The following is a 24,122-nucleotide window of genomic DNA, read 5'->3' as shown; positions in this document are numbered from 1 at the left end:
CTTGAACCATAGAAAAAGAGAAATTATATTGATGAATCAGAAGCTGGTAGCAGGCATTTACTGGAATCGAGCTGCCCACTTTTAAAGAAAAAGTGGGTGGGATGTTAATTGTTTTCAATTTGGAGAAAGAGTTTTTTTGTATGCAATAGAACCCAAACAAAATATCTTCCCATTTAATCCCCAATTTTATTTATCTTCCAGGAAACTTTTTGGAATTTGGCAACACAATTTAGGGAGCTCCAACAATAAGGTTCAAAGGTAACCCGTGGACTTCTCACAAACGAAGAATGAGCTTTCCTGCATAAGCTATGTTTCAATTCTCAATGTTAAAAAAGTAGAATCCTAACTAGTATTAAGAGGAAAGAAAAATAATTCAAGTGATAAACTTCAGGCAAGAAGGCTACTAATGCAACTTTATTAGTCACTGCTCCCATTAAATAAACTAATTATATTTAGGTAAAAGGTTTACTCCCCCACCACCACTTTCTTCACTGTGTAATTTCCGACAGCAAGACTGACAAAAATGTAGACCAATGTTTCTCAACTGTGGCAACTTAAGTGGTTTGGACTTCATCTTTCAAAATTCCTTAGCCAGCTTGCTATATAAATTATATTAAACAGATAAATTGGCCAAGGTTGAAAAACACTAATGTATACCATTGAATTCAAGGCTCCTCTTACCTGTGTTGAGTTTGAAGGCCTTGGAGCTATTTTCCACAACAACACACTTCCAGGGATCACATACATACTTTCACATTCTGGCAAGGGCATCTCATCTGGCTCATCAGAATTGCCTGTCTACAACATAGTGTGAAAACCAGCACATTACACCCAGAAATAACATTTTAGTGCAGCTCTGTAAACATAATGCAGCTCTATATACAACCGTATAAAAAAGGTAAAGATTTCCTGTGTCCAGTTGTGTCTGATTCTAAGGATTGGTGCTCATTTCAGATTCCTAGCTGAGGAAACTAGTGTTGTCCGATGATGCTTCCATGCTCATGTGGCTGGCATGACTATATTGTTACCCTCCTATCGATGTAGTATGTTTTTATCTACTATGCATCTGCATGCTTTCAAATTATTAGGTTGGCAGAAGCTGCAGCAAGAATGAGAGCTGCACTCTGTCACGTGGTGCTTGGGTCTCTAATTGCCAACCTTCTGGTCGATAAGCCCAGCACCTTAACCACTAGGTCACCATGCCCTATATCAGGGGTCTCCAACCTTGGCAACTTTAAGCCTGGCAGTCTTCAACTCCCAGAATTCCCCAGCCAGCTTTGCTTCTGGGAGTTGAAGTCCGCCAGGCTTAAAGTTAACAAGGTTGGAGACTCCTACCCTATACAACTATATAAATAATTGCTAAAATAACATCTTGAACTTGATGTCTTATTTTTTTATAGATACCATGTTTACAATGGCAAAGAAACCTTTAGGGAAAATGGGCTAATAAAAATGAATAATTCTGAAGATTTGATAATAAGATCTCCCTTTGTGGATGCATGTCCAAGTTTAGAGATGTTTCACTGGTTTGGTTGCAGTATTGGATTATTCACTTCTACTGGTAAATGCACAGAAAAGCAAACAGGTTAGCAGAGAAGAAAAGGGCCCTCTTTTCAGTAATCAGAACTAACATCAACTGGAGGCTAACATCAAGTCCTTCCTATGGCCAACAGAAAAAGGCAATGGACTGCCCATCAACTATTTTCTGAAGAAGCCAGAAAAAGATGAGACCCTTTCTTGGTAGTCAACTCAGAAATCAAGAGCAGATGAGGACTTTAAAAAACCAAAATCTGTGGCTCATTTTTTCCTGCCTACGTAGGCATGCCCTAGAAAGCACATCTACTTCAATAAATTAGATAGCTGGTATGTTCTAACTCAGTGGTGGGATTCAATTTTTTTTGCTATCAGTTCTGTGGGTGTGGCTTGGTGGGCATGGCATGGCGGGCGAGGCATGGCTTGGTGGGCGAGGCAGGGGAAGGATATTGTAAAATCTCCATTCCCACCCCACTCCAGGGGAAAGTTACTGCAAAATTCCCATTTCCTCCCGATCAACTGGGACTTGGGAGGCAGAGAATAGATGGGGGCGGCGGGGCTCGCCAGAGGTTGTATTTACCAGTTCTCCAAACTATTCAAAATTTCCACTACCAGTTCTCCAGAACTGGTCAAAATCTGCTGAATACCACCTCTGCTCTAACTCCAAGGTTAACATTCCCAAAACATGTTATTTTTAAATATTGCAAAATGCTAGTGGGATATACTTGCTTAATCTGATATAACACAATTGAGAAAAACTAATGTATGTTTGTAAATTTCAGCAAGTATTTTGCCATGTTCTTCTCCTACTTGAATTTTTTGTTTCTCAATACTTTTCTTGCTTTCTAAACCTTTTTGTTCTGCAGGTCCCAAACTAGAAATACCTGTCCTGCCTCATTTGTTTTTGAAGTGTTCAGTTCCTCCCAGGTTTTAAGAAAAAGCTTATAACACCTTTGCTTCAATTAAATTTAATATATGCTGGTATTGGTTTTTTACTTTTTTGGATAGCAGAGCCATATTTATAAATAATTTAGAATAGTACTCGGAACTATTAAAATGTTACTAAACAAACACCAAGGCCTCAAATTCCAAGTACATTGGTTACTCTTTTGTTCATGGACTTTTATGTAACGTGATGAAAATTTTGGTATCATATAATTTATAGAAGAATTGGATATCTTTTTGCAATTACTCATCCATAAAAAGTCATGTACATCATAAATACTTCCCTTTCTCAAACAGCCAATTCCCATGGCAAATTATTAGGAATTTTAAACATGGTTTATGATGTAAGCCATGAGCCAAATACATAAAAATGCCTGTGTGTATCTAAACATTTTGAGCGTATAATTTTTTTTACCGTCTCCATAAAATGAGAAAACAAACCTATACATTACCATACTTCATTTATATGAAATATGCAAACTTAAACTCCCTCAGTGATAATTGCTATAGTCAAGTTATGGTACATTTAAGCCTTTGTAGTGGTATATGAAAAAATGTGGGCCGATGAAACTAGAAAGCTTCAAAAGTTTCTAAAAGAACCTCAACTTTAAATCTCTCTCATCAATTGAGCTGTGATATTCCATACCTTTTCTGACTACGTACATAGTGCTTCAGGACCAAGCACTCTGTTCTTATTGTGGGTATTTTGCTCCAAAACTGTAGCAAGTTTTTATTTAACCATATTTGTCAAAGTACCTAAGAAGAAAAGCATAGTATTCCTGTATGTGTTCTTATTCCCCTGGAATAAGCAGAAAGGCCATTTGAAGACAACAATAAATTTCTATAGTCTTTCTGTATTTCTTTAGAATATCATTAATGTGACTGATGATGCAGCTAACAAGTGAACTATTCAGGAGCATTTAAAATGAAGACACTCCAAATGGACATAAATACTGTAAATACCTGATTTGACTTGAAAACATACTGAAAACAGAATCAGCCATACGTTGGTAAATAAGAAATTACCTTTATTTTGAATAATGTCATAATATAAATGCTTGAGGTCTTTTATTTATTTATATCCCACTTTTATTATTTTTTACAAATAACTCAAGGTGGTAAACATATCCAACGTATCATCTTCCTCCTATTTCCCTCACAACCACCCGGTAGTTGGGCTGAGAGTCCAAGATCACCCAGTTGGCTTTCATGGCCGAGGTGAGTCTTGAACTCAGTCTCTTGCTTATAGCCCAGTGCTTTAACCACTAGACCAAATTGGCTTTTTTCTACATTAGTTGATGAACCCCATAGTGGACATAATCTGGGACATTTAGAATACTATAATCCCGTATCTTAAAAAAGAACAAAGAAAAAATTAAACTCACAACTTTTAATGATAACCTATCTTGCAATAATTAACCTATGGCCAAAGCAAATAACATTGCAAATGTAATAGAAATAAACCCATTGCCTATTTTGAAATATTTCCAAGGGTTTCTAAATTTATAGTTATTAGGTATTAAGCAAGTCATTCAATCCACTAGTTTGAATGACTATCTGAAGTTTAGTAATGTGAATACTAGCATTCCTCTTACCTTTTTAATCTGTTATTGTCTTAAGTTTTTATTTTAATTTTACTGCAGCTCCGCAAATGGGGAAAATGTCATGAAATGTCACGTGACAGCAATGTGGCACAGAGAGTCTGACATCTGTGTTCTAATCTAATCTGTTTATATTTTACTCTATTGCTCAAAAGTTTTCTTCCTGGCTACTATGTCAAAAAGCCATCCATTCAGCCATTAATTAAAATATTGGCATCGAATTTGCTGGCTTTCATGAGGAATTCCAAACTAGCATGAAGTAGATTTTAGAGTATATCAAAAGTGGAAAGTAGTCTGATGCGGTTCACAAGTGAGAAACATAAGTGAGATGAGTGGAACCATGATGATTATCTGAATTGTCCTAGAGTATGTGTGATAGTCAATGGAATCCCAGAAAAGAAAACTTTTAACATATTTTTTGAGAAAGCATGGAGTTTATGAAATAATTTTCAAAATCATGCATATCTTCCAACAGTTAGTTCAGACCAGAATACTTATTCTTTCAATATTTAAATAGAAATTACTATTGCTACTCTATTAATAATACCTTGTTTTTCTTCTCTTCTGTGTTTTTCTTGTCATTCTTTTTGTAAGCTTCAAATGTAGTAAGATCAACACTGTATAAACACTCGGTCCATTTTCCGTAGAGTGCACAAAGTTTCTTTTTGCTGTCAAAACCCCCGAAAACAATTAATTTGAGAAACATTAGAGTGTTTGGGATTAGCTAGGTTCCTATTTTGTACCAAAGTTACACAAAGCAGAAGCTACAGAATGTTCTCAATACTGTATTTGAACCACATTATCAAATAATTCACATCCCTGAAATATTTATTTCTCTCCACATATTTTAGTAATAACTGTTTTTATTTACCTTTTATCTTGAATATAGCCTTCAACTTTGTGTAGTTCTTTTCCAAATAGGCCACAGGGCTTGAAATTTAGCATGCATTTTTCACCAGTTCTATGAAAGAAATATGAAGGCCCTTAAATATACTACATTATCCTTGAAGTGTACTACTAATGGAACTTTTTAAAAAATAAACAAAAAAAACCCCTACTCTCATGTTCAGCATGGATATTAGTTTGCTAATCTACTAGTGGTTACTATTTCCTTACAGTGACAACTTTACTTGTTGTTTATTGTTACCTTGAAATTAAAGTAGTTGTTCTATTAATGTTTAATGTGAAGCAAATTTAACTGTCAAACCAAATAGTAAATTTCTAACTTACTTGTGATTGGTTATTTCCATATTTCCATATTGCTCAATCCAAAGTTTGCCCACAATAATATTATGTACACAGCATGTAGGATTCGTCCATGTATAAGCCTCATTGTGTCTGAGAAGGAAAATAACAAAACCAATTAAGATTCATACAAGGCTTTTAAAATGACCATACCATCTTAAAAAGTGCACAAATCAAGATATTAATTTATTATTTCCCATTACAACAGCAAATCTGATACTATCAATCACACACAAATATTTGCTTTATGTTTCCCATAGCACAGATAATCCAGGAAAAAAAGATCTACTGATAGAAGGAGGTTGTTTTCTTAATATAATAATATGAATTCCTAAAAAAATGACAATTTCAGAATAGTTCAGTTGTTTTCAAGATAAGAACATTACTCTATGTAGTTACCGGCTTGTCAAATATATATTATTAAGGTCAATTTATTATAAGTCACATTAAAAGTGATTTTAATAAAATAGTCACATACTTTACTATTATTTGTGTTCACACAATGGATTAAAGTTCCATTCATTCTATGTCTGCATTGCTTGCAATTTCTAATCTAGCCCTAAGATTAATACGGACCAACTTACTCAAGCAGCTTTAGAGTTATTATTCCCTTTGGCTCTGCTTCAACACTCTTTCCCCAAAATTTGAGTTTAGGATAAATGGAACCATGAAATATGAAGTCATTATTCAGTCCTTCAGCATAAAAAGCACTGATTGGTGGGTGATGACTAACTTGTTCTGAGATGAGTCTGAATCCAAGATCATCTCTATGCAGTAAAATAAAGTGATAATTAGCAATGTTTATCTACAAAACGGAGTAAAATACACACATTTCCATATCAATTTTTATCACACAAAAATCAAAATTTTAATTATTACTGGAATATTTGAGGGTGACCTATGTTTTCTTAATATACCAATAGTACTGAACTACACAGAAAAGACATGAAAGATAATTCTCAAATGAAGATTTTAATTAATCCAGCCACTAAATTGGGAGTTAATACTTTAACACTGCATAAACCACAGCAGGCTTATTTTGTCTTTCCACTTCATGTCCAGGAAAAAATACCTGGAACAGTTTGATAGTGCATTTATTACCTGACAAGTTCATATGTCTCTCCAAGTAGTGGATTGAATGGCTTTCCTGTACGTTCCCACTGAGAGGCTACAGCTGAGACAGCAAAAGCAGCTACACACTGTTGAAAAAGTAAATTTGTTAAGTTATTTCTTTTGACTTTCGCTAGAAAAATCTTATTTAATCTGCAGCTTTTGAAACATTAATTCTCATAAAGTCAAATCAGGCCCATTTGACTCAGGCTAAATTTCTAATGACTATACAGACAGACATATTCTGATTCTCTTATATGAAAAAGGTAGTTTTTAAAATATTAAAAAGAAAGATTAAATTATCACCATTAGTTTTTAAGAAGTTAACAAACCTGCTTAAAGCTAAATTGCAGGTTGGATATTCAGTAGCTTCACTTTTATAATATCACTGTAAAAATCCCATTTTATTTCTTCAAAAAGCCTTCACTTAAATTCATAAGATTTTCTAGAAATAAACAACCCAATTATTTTCCAACGCTTGAGAGGGAAGTACCTTCATTCTTTCAATTGGGTCAGAAAGCAAGCTGGCTTTATGAATTAAGTATGTATGCTCCATGTATTCTGTCAGTCGCTGTAGAAAACTCAGGGGCTCATTAAAAATTACTGGCATAGTGATCTTGGATAGCTCCTAGAAGAAATTTAAAAGCAAAAGTGTGTGTGAATGTTTATAGAGCTATCTCTGAATAGTTTTGGTTTACCATAAAAACAAAGGTAGACTATTAGCAAAATAAATAAACATGAACCTAAATATAAATTCATACTATTAATTTAAAGAACAGCCAATATTGGCTTGATGAGTATCATATTCAAGTCTAGAGAAAAGAATACTAAATCTTAAGATTGTGATTCTGGATCATTGTACTCTCAATCTGACCTCTTTCACAGGGTTATTGGAATGATAAAATGGATAAGCAAGAGAAGAACTATGCATAGCATGAAGGCAAGATAATATATACACTATATTGTAAAACCAAAGTTACACAAGAATGGAAGATAAAGCCTTATTAGTCTCTGCTTTACGGTGTCTAAGCAAATATTTAGAGCTCTTTAATATGCATTAGTGCAAAGAGTCAATATTGACTAGGTGACTTCACTTGTGAAGTACAGAACCTAATTAATACACACTATATACTTTTAAAAATCCAAAATATTATTCTATTAACATGCATGTAGGATATTTAACATATTCAAACAACCTCCTGGCTGGCAGTACAAATCTACATTTTCTTAGTTAGTCTTAATTCTTGCCTGAAGCTAATGGAAAATGGGAGAAAATGTACAATTGACTATAATCTCACTCCATCTTTGCAGGAAAACAATGCCTAGTGGGTATATTAACCTTCTGAATAATTCTTCTCTCCTTAGATCTCTTTACCCTACCAATTAATTTTCCTAATATTTGTGGGCTGAAAATAAAACACTCAAAATTTTATAAATGAGTAAATAAATGGACAAAAATGATTTAATAATGTGGTTGAATGGGCTAGAAGCTCTCTTTAATGCATTCTATAGGGATAAAAATACATAATAATTTATTTCAGAAATACTGTGATTAAAACATAATGAAACCATAAATTATACAAATTTGTAATTAAGGCTCTGTTAAAAATCATATTTACCTACCATTCCAATGCACTTTCTCAAGATACTCCAAATACTGAAGTCATTTCTTGAAAACATTGGAGAGGGCAAGCTTGTCCTAGATTGGAGCGGAGGGAAGAAAGCTATTTAATATGCTACCACATTTTTTACACATAATATACTTTTTACTATTTAAAATAAATCCTGAACATAGGCCCATGTACCTTTGTACTATAAGCCGGGTTTTAACAACCCCTTTTCTTCCACACCTACTCACTCATGAGGAATAAATTCTCAAACCAGAGCTATGCATCCTATTGTAAAACTTCCAAGTGCTTTGCATGAAACAAAAAAAGCCCCACATCTTTGGTTTTGAGACAAATGCAGATAACGGATTTGATGTGAGCCTTATTATATATTGGAGCACTGGAGACTCCTTCATCTTTCTTAGGTGCGTATCAATTCCCAGAATACTCAGTCTCCTGTGCTAGCTAGAATTCTAGAAGCTGTTTTACACTATGGGAAGCAAGTTTAATTACTTGCTTATAACAATTTCTATCCCACTCAGCTCCTAAGAATCCAGATTGTTTTAGACATAAAAATATTCTAAAAACTTGTAAGTTACAGATGCCAACATATTTTTTGTACTATTGGAGGCTCCCAGTGAACATGTGGTTAAATAACTTAACCTTTTGGCTCCCCATGGCCCAATTTTGGGAATTTGGGGAAGGTTATTAAAGGTTTAAACTAAATGCTTTAAAAAGTCTGAGCTTCTTCAAAGCACTAAAACAGTTCTTCACCCCGCCCAATTTTGGAATTCAGCCTCTGACATAGTGTGCAAAGCTTTATGGAATACTCCCAAAAAAAGAAAGAAAGAAAGAAAATTGCCAACTCCTGAAGTAAAACTAAGGATCACAGAGAACTATCTGAGCTTAATGTTGGTTTCCCCAATGTGGTTATAATTTACTGAATTGTAAGATTGGGAGTGTGTTAAATTCTTTGCAATCAAATCGTTTCAGTGGTATTTAGTCACAGAAAACATTATTATTAACAATCAATAATAAGAACTCAATTCTATTATCAGAAAAACTAATTAGTTAGGAACTTACTTGGAACTCTGACACTAGGGAATACTCACTGCTGGGCAAAAATAGTTCTGGATAGCCAACCCTGCCCCCCAATTTGAGAGGACTACATATATACATAATGTTTTTCCCATACATGTAAGTTTATAAAATCTCCAAAACTAATCTGAAATTGTACAAAAAGCAAGGACACTCATGGTCACTGTTCAATTGTTCTCTTGCAAGAATCACTCCAGAATACAGATGAGCTTTGCAGCATAACTCATCATGCCCCTGCAAGGTAACTGTGATTTTCCCCAGTTATAGCTTGAAGCAGAGAAGCCCAGAAAACTAGTTTCATGGAGACCATAATGGTCAGAAAAAATGAACATGCATATTGTGCAGGCTGTAAAAGTTCTTTATGCCTCTAACTCCTCTTTAGAGAAGCTTCCTTTTTACTTGTCTGTACTGACTGATGTGGACCCAAATGCCTTCAACTTTTTGCAAATCAGGAAATACTGGGGTTTTTTTCATCACTAGAACTTCAAAAGCCCATCACCATACTAATAAACATTAGTTTTTAATCAGGGATATTGCTGTATACTCCTATGTTCAAATGCTTCATTCTTTAGATAGAACCACTATGAAACTATCTTTCCAAGTGAAATTTATTTATTTAATTTATATGTTGCCCATCTCACCGATAGGATAACTTGAGGTGGATTACAGAACATAAAAAGATAAATAGAAAAGCAATTAAAAATTTAAAACTATGCATATTAAAATTTTAAAACAATGCAATTGAAGCAGAGAAGAATTTGGCCATAATCCCTTATGATACAGAAGAATAAATTTGCAGAACTAATCTCCCAAACAAATACCATAATCACAGACTCATAGAGTTGGAAGGGACCTTAGTTTTCTAGTTCAACCTTCTGCCGAGAAACAAACGCTGAATGTCAAGAAAAACAAATAAAAAAGCAATATTCCATAAGCCAAGCATTCCGAGTATATTAAAACAGAAGATAATCTTGAGGAGCGTGTAGTTTTATTACTATGTGTGAAGAAATGTCTCTAAAGGATAATTTATTCTATTTTGTAGCTATTTGACTTGAGGAATTGTATATACTATATTAATTAAGGTCACATAAATGAATTACCTCCATATAATTCAACTGATGTTTTGTGCTTTGGCATATCACAGGAGAAATGTACTGTTACTCTGATTGAATAATCAAACAATTTCCAGTCCCAGTCATTGTGGAGACATATCAAACTAGCCTGATGCCTACTTTAAAGAAAATATTGTCTAAGCCATAATTATTCCAAATCTTGGAAGGGACCACATTTTTAAACACATTATTTAAACTCCAGAATGGCATGCAAATGGTCAAATCTCCCACCTCAAAGAAGCCAGGGGGGGAGAGATAGAGAAGATTTTCTATAATCTCTTTTAGAACTTCCACGATTATCTAAAACAAAACTGTAATGCTCTGTCCCCCCCAATTTTCAATTTTTTGCCAAACCCTCCAGTGATATTTCTCTAGACTTCTCAGCTGAGGCTAAGGAAAGTTTTAAGAAAAATAGTAACCTTTTATTCTCCTTACTCCTTCAATTGCTTTTCTGTCTCTTGTAGGGTCCAGCAGAAAACCTCCTTAATCCCATTGACCCACTCCTATTATTTTTACAAAAAGTAATTTCTAAGACTTCCTCCTTAAGTTCAATACAATTCAGCTAGCTCCAACCTTCAGCAAATATCCTCCTTTGGTTGATTTTTGTCCAATTACTAAAATGATCCTACTTATATTTTACTAGCAACACTACTAAGGAATCACAACAAACAACAGCTTATACTGCCACCTGTATCCTAGATGAGCCCTAGGATCATTCTCAAACTACTCTTAATTCTGTTCATTTCTTGTCTGCATGCTTCATTGTAGATGATGCATGTTCAAATTTTCATGATGTCATGTTTTGCATTGAGTAGCATAGGAGAAGCCAAGATGCCAGAAGGAAGAAGCAAGTGCGATGGAAAATATAGGAAGAAGAGTTAGTTCCTGCAACCTTGGATTAGCAAAACATTTAGACTGCATTGGATTAAATAAAGAAAGAAACATCATCATTCCAAAAGTGAAGACAGAATTGATCAGTGAATGGTCACTTTTAAGATTGTATAAAAATATAGAAATAATTTTTGGCATAATTTAGACATCATCATTCAAAAGAAAAAATGTTTTTTTTAATATTATATACCACATAAACTACATGTACAAGGCGGGCCCTTGTTAGAGCTATGTTCTTTGTGTCCAATCAAACTTTGAGAATTTGACAGACACTGAAAAACCTTTAGCCATTGAAAAACATAAACAGCTCCAGGCTAGGTAGGTAGAAGTCATAAAACCTATATTTAAACTGTGGAGTATCTTCTTATGAAAACATCATCCCCTTCTATTTAGAGGTTCTACCTTGAATCTGTTAGCTAATCTACAAATACTATATCTGTGGAAAAAAAGCAGTAGTCCTTTCACAGGATAGATCTGCATCCAGTAAACATTTTGATATACTTGAAGACAGACAGGAAGTCCCTTTTATAGGACAAGTCCTTGATCCAGGGTATCTGAAAGAAAATTCACAAGTGAGAGAAATGTTCTCCATTTCAGAAATAAGCTGTATGAAGATAATCAGAAAGAAAATTCCTTGCATTTATTTTGAACTGTGGACCAGCAAAAAATTATCTCATTTCTAGGATCAGGTTTTTAATGTTCCTTATTATTGTGAAGTATAGGGCAGTACTTTACAGTTGGATCTTTTTTTCTTCATGAGAAGATACTATAAAAGGAGCAAAATACTAACAAAATAAATAAGTTTTTAGCTGATATTTTATATCACTTGCTCATATCTGACTAGTACCAAAACAAATTTTGAACTAAAGGTAATTTGCTAAAACAGAAACCGTGCATTTAAGGAGGGAGAAAATGTAATGTTTTAACTTTTTTAATGTTTTTAACCTTATAGTTATTTTATACTGCTATTTATGACATTGTAAGCTGCCCAAATTTGCTTGATAGTGAGGTTGATAGCGTATAAATAAATAAATAAATAAATAAATAAATAAATAAATAAATAAATAAATAAATATGGTAAATAAAAATAAGATTAGTTTAGAGAAGACAAACTACTACAAACCTATGTTTGCTTTTGCAATACAGTAAAGAACACAGATTACTTTTCATATCACAACCTATAAAAGGGACATGTTGCCTATTTAAAATAAATGCTTCAGAAGTGCTTCAAACTTAATTATCTCAAATATTTTTGGAAGTTACCCATAACTGTTTTCAAACCATTAAAAATAAGAATTGTGATAAAAAATATTTCAAATTGGCTAGAATGTTTTGGCAAGCTAAATAATATGTTTAGGTTATACTAAATTGAGCGGATCAATTAAAAAAAAAAGATGGAATATAAAAAAAGCAAGCGAATGTTAAATTGCTAGCGCTCATGAGAACTGAGCAAAAAACATTCAGTGTATCAGCCGTAAATTCAAGATCTGATTTTAGGCGAATCTCTCTCCCTCTTTATATAATCACATTTGAGTGTTATTCCCTTAAAATGGGCCTCATCTTTTGAAGCTAAAGGGCCAACTTTAATTTTTGGAAGGAGTTCAGAGCCATGGAGGGTGGGCATTGGGTGTGGTACTATAATGCTGCAAATGGCTGGAAACCATTTGTCATAGCTTTGGGGAAAGTTGTAGAGTTGTATACTTGTTTTCTTAGCCTACTTTAAGATCATTTCATGGCTTACACTAAAGTTTTCATGCACTTTCTGCCTCAAGATGGCAGTGACCATATCATCAGCCATTGGAGTCAAATGGAATCCTGGGTGTGACAGAAAAAGGGATTCAGATATCTCAGATATTTTGGGATGAAAGACTCTTTAATATGTGAAACAGACTATTGTTGTTTTTTTCATTTACTGAACAGAATCTACTACAAAATGTTGTAATATAGTGTTTTCAAACAAGTTGGTACCTGGTTATTTTTTTTCAGGATATTCCATTTCATCCCTTTTATTTTTCTTCTTCAACTGTTAAAAAGCTGTGGCCATTAAGCTGTGGTGTTTAGTTGCTTTCCCCCCCATTTTCTGCCAACTTTGGAAATCTTCATTTCTTCTGTTTGACTCATGCTCTTCAGGTCTTGATGGTAATGCTACTCAGAGAATACACTTCTAAGTACATGCCAAAATGGCAAACTTCTGGTCTGGATCAAAATTAGGAATTTTGAATGAAAATTCCCTTTGGAAATAGTGAAGTTGGTAAGACAATGTTTCTCATCAAGTGGAAAGTATGTGGGTGGCCATTAGATGCAGAGCAGTAGACATCAATGTTGGTCATACTTTTGGTTTTGCAAATATTCCTGGTATTCTTAGCTTCTTCAACCATGTACTTTCAATATTACATATATACAGAAACATAGAACATGAAAACTCTCTCAATAGCTTAGTAATAATCCAAGATTATATCAGTGACTCAGGAGGGTTAAAAAAAGCACAGCAAAGCAAATAAATCCTTCTTATGTGAATTTAGTTTTAGCTCCACCATTGTTCATATCCAAGTCCATCTCTATCAGATATTCACAGACAACACTTTCAGGATGTCTTTTGCCTAATTGTGGTTTGTATGGCTATCTAACTCTGCTTGAAATAACAAACTACGGTGTAATTCTTGGTTGAATATGCTTGCAAATCCTGGTCTGCTTTACCATGGCTTGAAATATTTGAACCTAGAATTCTATTTTGATATATTCTCCCCACCTCTTACTTAACTACAAAAGTATTGAGCAAGTGCAGGTTTAAAAAAACTGAAAACTTTGTGGACCAATTTCTTCTTGTTTCTTCTTCAGTATAAGATGATTAAATCTCTTTCTCACACTATATCAATTTTTATAAAAGGCAAACTAGTGATGCATAGACAATTACGCAGATAAACATGGAAAATGCAGAGTTTTGTCCACACAAACAAATCCTCAAAAATATGCAAGCAAGTATTCTCTCTCTCTCTCTCCTCTCTCTCTCCCCCCACTCTCTCTATGCCTGCCTATCTATCGAGATACAAATACAACACACACACACACACACACACACACACACACACACACAAACACACACAGGGCTTATTCTACCCACTCAACCCTCAACAAAAAAATCCAAAGCAACAACAATCTGTACATAAAAACTTTTGCCTCCCAAAATGCATAAAAAATTCCCCAGCTCCTCAATCTCTAATTTATTCAAAGGCTACAATGACTTTTCCAACTTTGGGGTGTTTAGATACCAGTGGAACAAATGGTAGGAAGCGGTTGAAACCATTACATTTGTTTGGTTTGTTGAGCAATCTGACTTGCTCAGCAAATCCTTAGCAACAAATCCTGACTTAGAATAACAACCATTAAAAGTGATTTCTTGCATTTTTTCCATTTCATGCCTCTCTACACCCAGGCCAATCAGGATCAAGATTTTCACTTTGATTTTTGTCTTACTCTAGGTCTGAGGTACTTTCAAAGGCTAACTCTGTCTTGTCTTCTAAGCAGAATAGCTTGCTTCCCTATTCATTTCACTCCACAAACGTACTGCTTTGGCCCAAGATGCACTTTTCCCCACCTCCAATTCTTCCCTTGAAATAATGTTGAAGAGAAAATCTGCCAATTCATCTGGTGTATGGTGGAGGTTCCCACAGGAAGTGCTTAATGTACAGGAATTAAAGAAGAGGAAGGCAGAAAGAACCTTATCCGTTCTACCATTAATTTCTGGTTTCACTGACAAATGACACTCCTTCCCAGCAGACAAACAAATAAACCAACTTTTTTCTTTGTGGATAAAGAAAATGTCCATGGGAACAGTAAAAATCCAACTTTCTATTCTTAGGGAGTTCCTAGAACTGTCCAGATTCAAATTTGGATGCTTGAGATAGTAATTGGTCAAAATCACTAAATTTAATAAATTTCACACAGTTGTTGAGACAACAGAGTAGGTAGGAAATTATGTGATCTCTTATCAAATACAGATATGATAGGTAGTTTTTACACAATCTATAAGTAGAACCAATTTTAAAAAATCTAATATGACATAAATGAGCACTGATAATCGTATTAATATTGTATATAGTTTAGCTAGTTTGCTATACCGGTTAAAGTCCTGGCCTAGAAACCAGGAGACTGGGAGTTCAAGTCCTGCCTTGGGCAAGAAAGTTGGCTGGATGATTTTGGGCCAGTGACTCTGTCTCATCCTAACTCATCTCACAGAGTTGCTGTGGGGAAAAGGAGGAAGGAGTATTATGTATGTTTGCTGTCTTTATTATAAATTAATAAAGGTAGGATAAAAAAAGAAAAAGAAATGACAGATTTGATTGTTTGAGAAGCTGATGCTTAGTGTGTTTCTTGGCTTATACATTCAGTAATTTTGAAATAATATTATCCAATATGGTTTTCCAGGGTCTTTTTGCAATTATTTTACAGAAGTGTTTTAAAAAGTTTTACAGTATCTTTTTTTCTAAGTGGAAGCATATACTTCAGTAGGAGAAGTTTCAATTTATAGAATCAGTGTGTATTGTCAGTGCCCGTCTACTCTGGGCTGGTGTCAATACAGCAGATTTTGAGGGTGCTTAAAAATTGTCTTCCCTAACCAAAAATGTCACAATAGTTTGAACTCTAAGGTTGCGGCCAGATCTCTCTTTTGTATGGAACATAAACAATACTACAGTTGTTGTCATAGTAGGTATTTATTACTTTCACCCAAAATATGTTTAGAATTAAAACAAAGTAGCTGTATGCGTGCAATAACACATCTTGCTTGTACCCAAATACACAATTATAAATACCCCACCCCTATGATAAAACATTCACATATTTATGCTACAAATGCAGTGTAATTAGATGACAAGACAAGCAACCCATATAAAAATCCCAAGATAAATAGAAACATTGAACAGCTTTATCTCCTTGGGGAAGTTTGCTGCAAAGCAAAATTTAGACTTGTTTTCCCACAGAGGCATGACAATTGACATCAATATGTATGCAGACATATGCCAGATAAAGAGATCAAATACTGCAAATATAGTTTGGAAGAGGGCATTCACCAATACTTGAAATACACTTATGCGGTTTGATTTTACTTCTCAAGAAATATCCTAGTGTTTTCAAAATGCTACCCCAATTCCATTAAAATCCAGTAATAATCTTTAATTGTTGATAAATACAGAAGGAAAAAATGGGACAAGATTAGAGATGTGAAAATGTAATGATCCAAAAGCATAATGAGAGACATCTGTAGTGGAAAGTAAAGAAACCTCAGAGGAATAGGAAATAAGAGCCTGGAGGCTCCAATCACCTCTTGTTTACAATTTTGGCAATGGCATTTTACAATGTTTTATGGACACTTGCCAAATTACGGCTTGTTTCTAATGCTTAAAACAAACATTGAAATTACCACTGCTTGTTTGCACAGAAAAAGCAGCCAACTGTCTTAAGAAATGTAATAATTATTTATTTACCATATTGCAGGTCAGAGGATGCAGGCATTTTAGGGATATAATTGGAATGGTTCATGATACTATAATACAGGAAATTAAGGATACTAGCTGTGATGGCGAGCCTATGGCACGCGTGCCATAGGCGGCATGCAGAGCCCCCTCTGCAGGCATGTGAGCCGTTGCCCAGCTCAGTTCCACCACGCATGTGCATGTGCTCCCCACTGACCAGCTGGTTTTTGGGTCTGTGCTGCGCATGCAGGAGACACGTTCACATGAGTGGGAGACAGGGGGGTTGCGCGTGCATGCGTGGGGCTGGGGGAAGCGTGGGGGCTGCAGTGTGCCCCCAGCCTGTTTTTGGTTTCGGGAGGCCTGATAGGCCCAAAGCGGAGCATGGGGGGAGCACATAGGGGAGTGCGCCCTCCCCTGGAAGCCTGTTTTTGGTCCCTGGAGGCTTCAGGGAGGCCTGCTAGGCCAAAATGGGGCACGGAGGGAGCACACATACATGGGGAGAGCATGGAGAGGTTGTGCGCACATGTGGAGAGCGCAGGGTGGTCATGCACGCATGTGCATGGGACAGGAGTGCATTGCATTGTGGGCACGCATGTACTGTCGCACATGCAATTTTGGCATGAGAGGACAAAAAGGTTAGCCATCACTGGATAATTAAGTGAGGTAAGAAAAATTCCTCACTTCATAATCATTTTAACTTGCTTCTTCCCCCAGCTCTATTCAAGATGTGAAGGAATCATAGTTTCCACTTGTCTTTCTTTATATCTATACTGTCCTCTGAACAGAATGCATCACTGAGGCCAGCCATAAATATTCAGCTGTTAATAGATATATAAAGTTAACTTGCTTACATACCTCCCATTTTCATTATATAAGAAAAAAAATCGCTATAAAAAGCAGAATAATAAATGACAAGTAGAGATTCCTTTTAACTGTATGCAAATTGAAGGGAAAAAGTACACGTATTAAGTTCTCTCTATAGCGAAACCTGAGAAACTAGGTATCTGTTACACCTAACCGAGGAACTATTGTTCTTTGTTACAGTTAAAAAAAAAACAGATGAAGGAGCAATATCTGAATGCAACTCTTCTACCCAGGGTCACTTTTTTGCTCTTAACGTTTTTTTTTTTTAAACATATATTGAAATTATAAGTTAGCTCTAATTGGTATAAACAGATGAAGGAGATCAAGTAACTGGAAAAGCAGCAGTGACACATTAAAAAAACATGAAGAAATAAGAGACAGTATTGATTTTAATAAGACTAATTTAAATGAATTAGAAACGTGCATTGTTAAGAATTCCTCTATTTAGTTTGCATTATGATCGTCATAATATTCTTCATTTAATTTTTCCCCAATATTCATCAAAAAGAAAAGTGTTCCTGTTAAGGTGCAGCTATTTTTGTTTTTCTCTGTTCTCCAGAGAAGAGGCAGCAGTATCCCCAATTATCTGTTAGAGGTATTAGATGAGCTTTTGTCAGCACAGCAATAGAGGCTACCTCTCAGGACATTAGGCAAAACCATACCTGTGTTTTTTTATGCCATTTGATAGAGTCTCTTGGTTTTTATTTGCTTTTTCTTCAGACATGTTAGCTGTTATGGTGTCACTAGAGTTCTCGCTGTCTTCCAATGAGAAGCTTGTCACGGTTTCAAATCCAGTAAATGATTTTTCAGATTCTGAATCTACAAGATAGACAAGTGTCAATTTATTAAGCTTCAGGGTTAATCTTTCACAGACTAATTAACAGAATCTTCATACACAGCACAGGAATTTAATAGCCTGTCAACGTGATACGCATGGCAGAATTTGACCAGTCAAAGCATCATGACTGGAAGTTGTATAACATATGATGGGCAAACTGTTCAGCATTAAGGATTTATCTCTTGAGGTTGCAGGTGAGTAGTTATGTTATTCGCCCCTCCCGAATGTTGAATGAATGTTGGGTCTTTTATTGCTAATTATTTTTATTCACATTTTCTTTTTGTGTTTTGTCCTGCACTCCCCTCCCCTATTATTGTAAGCCGCCCTGAGTCCCCTCAGGGAAAAGGGCGGCCTATAAATGCTTAATAAAATAAAATAAAATAAAATAAATAAATAAATAAATAAATAAATAAATGTCGCAGAAACACAGTTTTTAAGGTTATTAAAAGGCTAAACCTAGGCTATTGTGACCAATCCCTGCCATACACAGGGATCCAAATTAATGCTAAAATCCATATTACAATATTCCCAAAAGGTGGAAGTTGAGTTTGACAATACCTACCAAGTTCTTACTGTACTTTTCTTTAGAAATGATTCCATTGTCTAATTGCACTTGGTAGTTGTCTAATCTAAGAATAGACGGCCATTCTGGGCTTTTCTTTATTTCTCAATCAGAGAATTATAGAATGTTTAAGTTGGACAGGTTCTTATAGATGATCAAGTCCAGTCCTTTGCCAATTTACAAAACCATCTCTTTTAGGGAGTCATCCAGCTCCCATTTTTCCAAGGAAGAAAACTTCCAAAAACAAGAACAGAAACTCAGCTGGCCACAGAAAATATTTGGAAGTGGTTGGTTATTTACATTAAGGGAAATCACTGAAAGGGTGCTGAAAATTTGCACTTGCCAGATTCATTGTATCTGCAAACATTACACATACGTAGTTAGGTATGCTGCAGAAAACATGCTATCTTTAATTTTGCACCATGTTGCAACTGTGTCAACTTCTCTTAGAGAACTATTGAAATCCATAATTTGACCAAAGCATCCTAAAATTTTACACAGAACTGTGCCTACCAAGAATTGGGTACAATGTTTCTTTTGCGCTCTACATGGGGCTACCCTTGAGAAGTGTTCGGAGACTGCAACTAGTCCAGAATGCAGCCGCGCGAGCGATATGTTACACCTATCCTCCGCGAGCTGCACTGGCTACCTATTGGTTTCCGGACGCAATTCAAGGTGTTGGTTATTACCTTTAAAGCCCTACATGGCTTAGGGCCAACATACCTGCGAGACCGCCTACTGCCACACTCCTCCCAACAGCCGGTAAGATCCCACAGGGTGGGCCTCCTTCAGATGCCGTCAGCCAGACAATGTTGGCTGGCGGCTCCTCGGAGGAGAGCCTTCTATGAGAGATGCTCCGACTCTTTGGAACGAACTACCCCCAGAAATCCGGACCTTACCCACTCTCATGGCTTTCAGAAAAGCTGTCAAGACCTGGCTATTCCGGCAGGCCTGGGGCTGTTGACCTCATTGTTGAGGTCCAGCCCCCCCGACTGAAACGAATGTATCTGTGTTGTTTTTAATGTGTCTATTTTTATTCTTATTTTCTTTATTGCTTTTCTTTTTCCCCTCTTTGTAAGCTGCCCGGAGTCCTCCGGGATTGGGCGGCCTATAAATAAAATTAAACTCAAACTCAAGCTTTAATGCATTGCGTTGGCCTTTCTAATTCTGCCTCCTGCTCCTTCCTCATGTTCAGCTGGTAATTAATAGTACTTCTAAATCTTTCTTATTTATAATACCATTAACATATTGACAACATTTTTACAGATTCCTCTAGAGAAGATTGAATGCCATGTTCAATATACTACATTTTTTGGTCATGCTAAAGCAACACAAAGTGGTCTAAGGGCAGTGTTTGTTCTCTTTCTTGGCTGCTCCCTTCTTAATTGCTGCCCTTAATTAGGGTTACAAGTTACTGTGGCAGCCATTTGTATTAACCATATCCCTTTTATGGTTATGGTTGTTGTATCTACAACATACAGTGTAAGGACTGCAACAACCGCTATGTAGGACAAACAGGCAGAAGACTTGCAGAAAGCGTTCACAAACACCAAATAGCAGTCAGAAGACATGATGAAAATTATTTAATTTCACAACATATAGACAGATTTAACCATAGTTTCAATTGGGAAAATGTGACTATTCTAGACCAAGCCAAGTCCAAAAATGCCAAAATCTCTGACAAATCAGCCATCAATAGATACATAGACATTAACAACATCTCTAGACTATGCAAAAGAGACAGTCAACCAGCCCAAAAGAGAACAAAAAGACCCAAGCATCTCTCCATAAGCCATCAGCACCCAGATCAGCATAGATTAACTCCAAGGTTAACATCAGACCAACAATCAAGTAAAAATGCTCCAATCAAGAAACTGCCAAAGAAGCAAACAGCCAAATCAAAGAATTGCTAAGACCACCCCCACCAATACTGACAGGCAAGCCACTAGAATGTAAATTGACAGCAAACAGCACTCCCTTACTACCGGTAGCAATAATGATGTTACCAAGTATGGGTAATGAAACATCTGCATGAAAGCATGCAAGCTTACAAACCACCAAGGACCACTCAACTACACTTATCAAATCAGTTATTTGGACCAGCTATAAACTATATGGAATGGATGTTTATTTAATTAAATATAGTTAGCGAAACTGTTCTTCACTCATCTATTTAACAATGCTCTCCCTTATGTTACATTACAAAGCCACAGCTTAAAAATAGTTTTCTGGAAATCTCTATGGGAATATATCAAGGTTGTCTAGGTTTCATATTGGTCGAGACTATTTCACATTGCCATGTGTTTGGTTTTGAAGTGTGAATTACTGTAAAGTATTCTTTCAAACATATTTTAACAAACTCTTAGCATGTTAAATCTAAAAACATTTCTTTCAAATCTAACTAGAAAATCAGCTTCTTTCATTCAAAAATACATGAAGGTTCACATAATCAGTGTTTTCATTTCTTGTTTCCAAATACAGTTTTTTCCCCCATAGCACAAAATGGTGCCTAAATCGACATCCTAAATAGCCACCAAAATGATGATAAGCAAAGAATAAGCCAAAATACACCTGTCTGAAGAGGCAAGATATTTGGATTTTCCTGACAGCATAGATCAGTGATGGCGAATCTTTTCAGCGCACTCATCAGGGCCGCAACTCGGAGGAGAAGTTGCCTAGGGGGCATGTGCATGCCAGAAAATGAACTTCTGGTTTCCGGTGCGTGCCTGCACACTGGCCAGGTAGTCTTCCTGTTACTGGCATGCATGACCATCAGTTGGCTGGTGTGCATGCTCACACTGGAAAATGGAACACCAGCTCTTCCAGTTTCTGGCACTGCCGCACGCAGAAAGGCCAGCTGATCGTCACTCGTGCATGCTTGCCAGAAACCCGGAAGAGGAACGGGTGATGCCGCACATGCCAGGTGACATGACTCTGTGTGCCATTTTGGACAGATACTTTAGGTTTGCCATAATGGGAATAGAGCAATAGCAAGAGCAACATTTGAATCTGATAATGATTCTATTAGAGTTAAACTGATATATTTTAGTAATATAATCTAATAACTATGTGCAACATGTTGTAACCTGTTTTCATAATTTCAGCGCCATTTCTTAATTTGGTGCCTGAGCGGGTATTTACCATAATCTCACTCCTAAATTTCTTTTTCATTAAGCTCTTAATCTGCATTCAATAAATTGAATGAGGATTACAGATATTTGCGTGTATCCATTATTAACATCTATATATGTCTACCAATCATAAATACATTGGTGCAATATATTTTGACACACTTACCAGATATAGCATCATAGAACTGTTCCTCACTAAGGATGCTAACGGGAGGTGACCCTTTGACTAGCGATTGCTCTAATTCATGGTGTTCAGTGGCTAGTGTTTCTAGAGCTTCAGATAAGATCTTATTTTTCTCTTGCTCATGCTCCAGTTTCAGAAGCCTTACCTATAAGTAGAAACACATATGAATAAAATTTCATCACTCCCAGGAATGTGAGACTAAAAGATATTTCAAGAATAGGCTCGTTTTACAAGCAAACCATGTCAACAAGCTTTTAAAAAGCAGATTAAAGGGTAATGAGATATATTACCCAGTTGCTTTACGATTTTGTCACACTGTATCATTTCAGAACATTACAAAATAGAAATGTTTAAGAAAAAGACTTCACTAGGTGAAAATTGACAACTAAATTTAAAGCATTATGAAAAGTAATACATATTTGCAGAGTTTAATTATACAGTTATTAAGAGCTCTATGTAATGCATGGAACTACCATAGTGAATTTCTGCCTCCCTCTGCACAAGCATTTATCTAATGCTTTCATAAAGCAAACATTTTGCACATTATCAATTTGTAAAACAAGCATACCCACACTATTATTCTAGTTTACAAATACAATTGTAAGCAATTATTGACCTTGAGTGAATAACTCAATTCTAAATAATCCTTTCATCACTCTGAACTTGGGTCACAATTTTACCTGATGATCAATTTCATAGAATAGGCCAAACTACTGAATAGGCCTAACTTAGAATATACTATCCACAGGAAAAATCTCCTGCCATTTAATATGGATACTAAGGCTATGACTACTTTCCCACTTCATAGTAAAGTCATTTTATAAATCATAATATCAAATAAATGGTATTATCATGGAACATACTATATTCAGTTGTCTAGTTCTTACTGATTCAAACCATATTATGCTAATATTGTAAATGAGCATTATTACCTGGCAGTTAATTTCCAAGCTCTATTCAGAATGTTGGTACTGATTTTTAAAACTGTCAAAAGGTAGCCTAACATATCATAGATACTTTAGAAGCTTCCAGTATGTGTGACCTGTAGGAAAACCCTATTTTCAAATTCTTTTATCCGCATACCTAAAATAACATTTTACAAATGTAGGATCTTTTCTGTTGTGGTTCCTTCTACTTCTGGAATTCCACAAGATCCATCTCTTTGCCAGTATGGATTTAAACTGTTTCTAAACATTTTAATAACTCAAACAGTTTTATTCATGATAAAAACTTAAACAAGCTTTAAGCCTGGCTTGCTTAAGAAGCAAAAGCCTTTGTTTATATAAATTAGCCTCAAAATAACTAATTATACAAAACATTTTTTATAACATTCTACCAAGCTATTCATTAAAGACTCAGAAAAATATAGGGAGAATCTAGCTTGATGCCTAAATTTTAACAACTAAATGCATATAGTTGGAAAGCAGTTATTTTAAAATTAAAATGTCTTCACAGAAAAGACCCTGTAGCCAATCATATTATGAAAACCATAATGAGAAACTGGAAGAATGAAAAGGAGTTGAAACTCAACTGATGCTGATGAAGGAATTCAGAGTTGGAAAAGACTGTTGCAGGCTATTATATAAGATGGCAAAAGTCAACAGCTCTGAGCTCATAGAAAGGATTCAACTAGGACTTCATAACAGCTTCACACATTCTCCAAACTATGATTTGCAGAATAGTGAACACTGTGTTTGCATACTCCTTTTTTAATTTTGTCCTCTTCCATATTTGCAGTGTATTTCATTTTCTAAATTAATTGACATACAATTCACCATCAGATCTAAACCAATAAATTACAGTTTGAGTTCTAACTTCAAATCAGGCTTGTAAACAAGATCAGATCCTAGTTTCAATTCAGAAAGAATAGCAGCTTGATTAAAAGATATATAGAAATACAGTAGGTAGGTAGGGAGAGAGAGAGTGTGTA

The 24,122-nt window shown here is 35.5% G+C and overlaps 1 protein-coding gene across 10 annotated transcripts in view; it reads right to left on the bottom strand.

Moving 5' to 3' along the window:
• The window catches only part of OSBPL1A (oxysterol binding protein like 1A), a 71,323-nt gene that overhangs the window by 7,488 nt on the left and 39,713 nt on the right, over positions 1–24,122 (bottom strand). For 7 of the 10 annotated variants that reach the window (XM_087707164.1, XM_014072541.2, XM_014072549.2 and 4 more), the window contains 10 exons: positions 22,175–22,337; positions 18,140–18,296; positions 8,058–8,133; positions 6,928–7,062; positions 6,426–6,523; positions 5,909–6,091; positions 5,310–5,417; positions 4,951–5,040; positions 4,627–4,747; positions 682–798 (listed from right to left, as the gene is read on the bottom strand). In XM_087707164.1, the coding sequence (XP_087563290.1) occupies positions 682–798; positions 4,627–4,747; positions 4,951–5,040; positions 5,310–5,417; positions 5,909–6,091; positions 6,426–6,523; positions 6,928–7,062; positions 8,058–8,133; positions 18,140–18,296; positions 22,175–22,337 (1,248 nt within the window). Of the gene's footprint in view, positions 1–681; positions 799–4,626; positions 4,748–4,950; positions 5,041–5,309; positions 5,418–5,908; positions 6,092–6,425; positions 6,524–6,927; positions 7,063–8,057; positions 8,134–10,939; positions 10,964–11,544; positions 11,668–18,139; positions 18,297–22,174; positions 22,338–23,124; positions 23,233–24,122 lie in introns of those variants that run through there. The other 3 variants (XM_087707169.1, XM_087707170.1, XM_087707171.1) reach the window with 3 other exon arrangements.

The sequence above is a fragment of the Thamnophis sirtalis genome, unplaced genomic scaffold (genome assembly GCF_051295495.1).
Source record: "Thamnophis sirtalis isolate CommonGarterSnake01/CBP01778 unplaced genomic scaffold, rThaSir2_p1.2 scaffold_2, whole genome shotgun sequence".
Taxonomy (NCBI): domain Eukaryota; kingdom Metazoa; phylum Chordata; class Lepidosauria; order Squamata; family Natricidae; genus Thamnophis; species Thamnophis sirtalis.
This window is presented reverse-complemented; position numbering and strand designations above follow the sequence as displayed.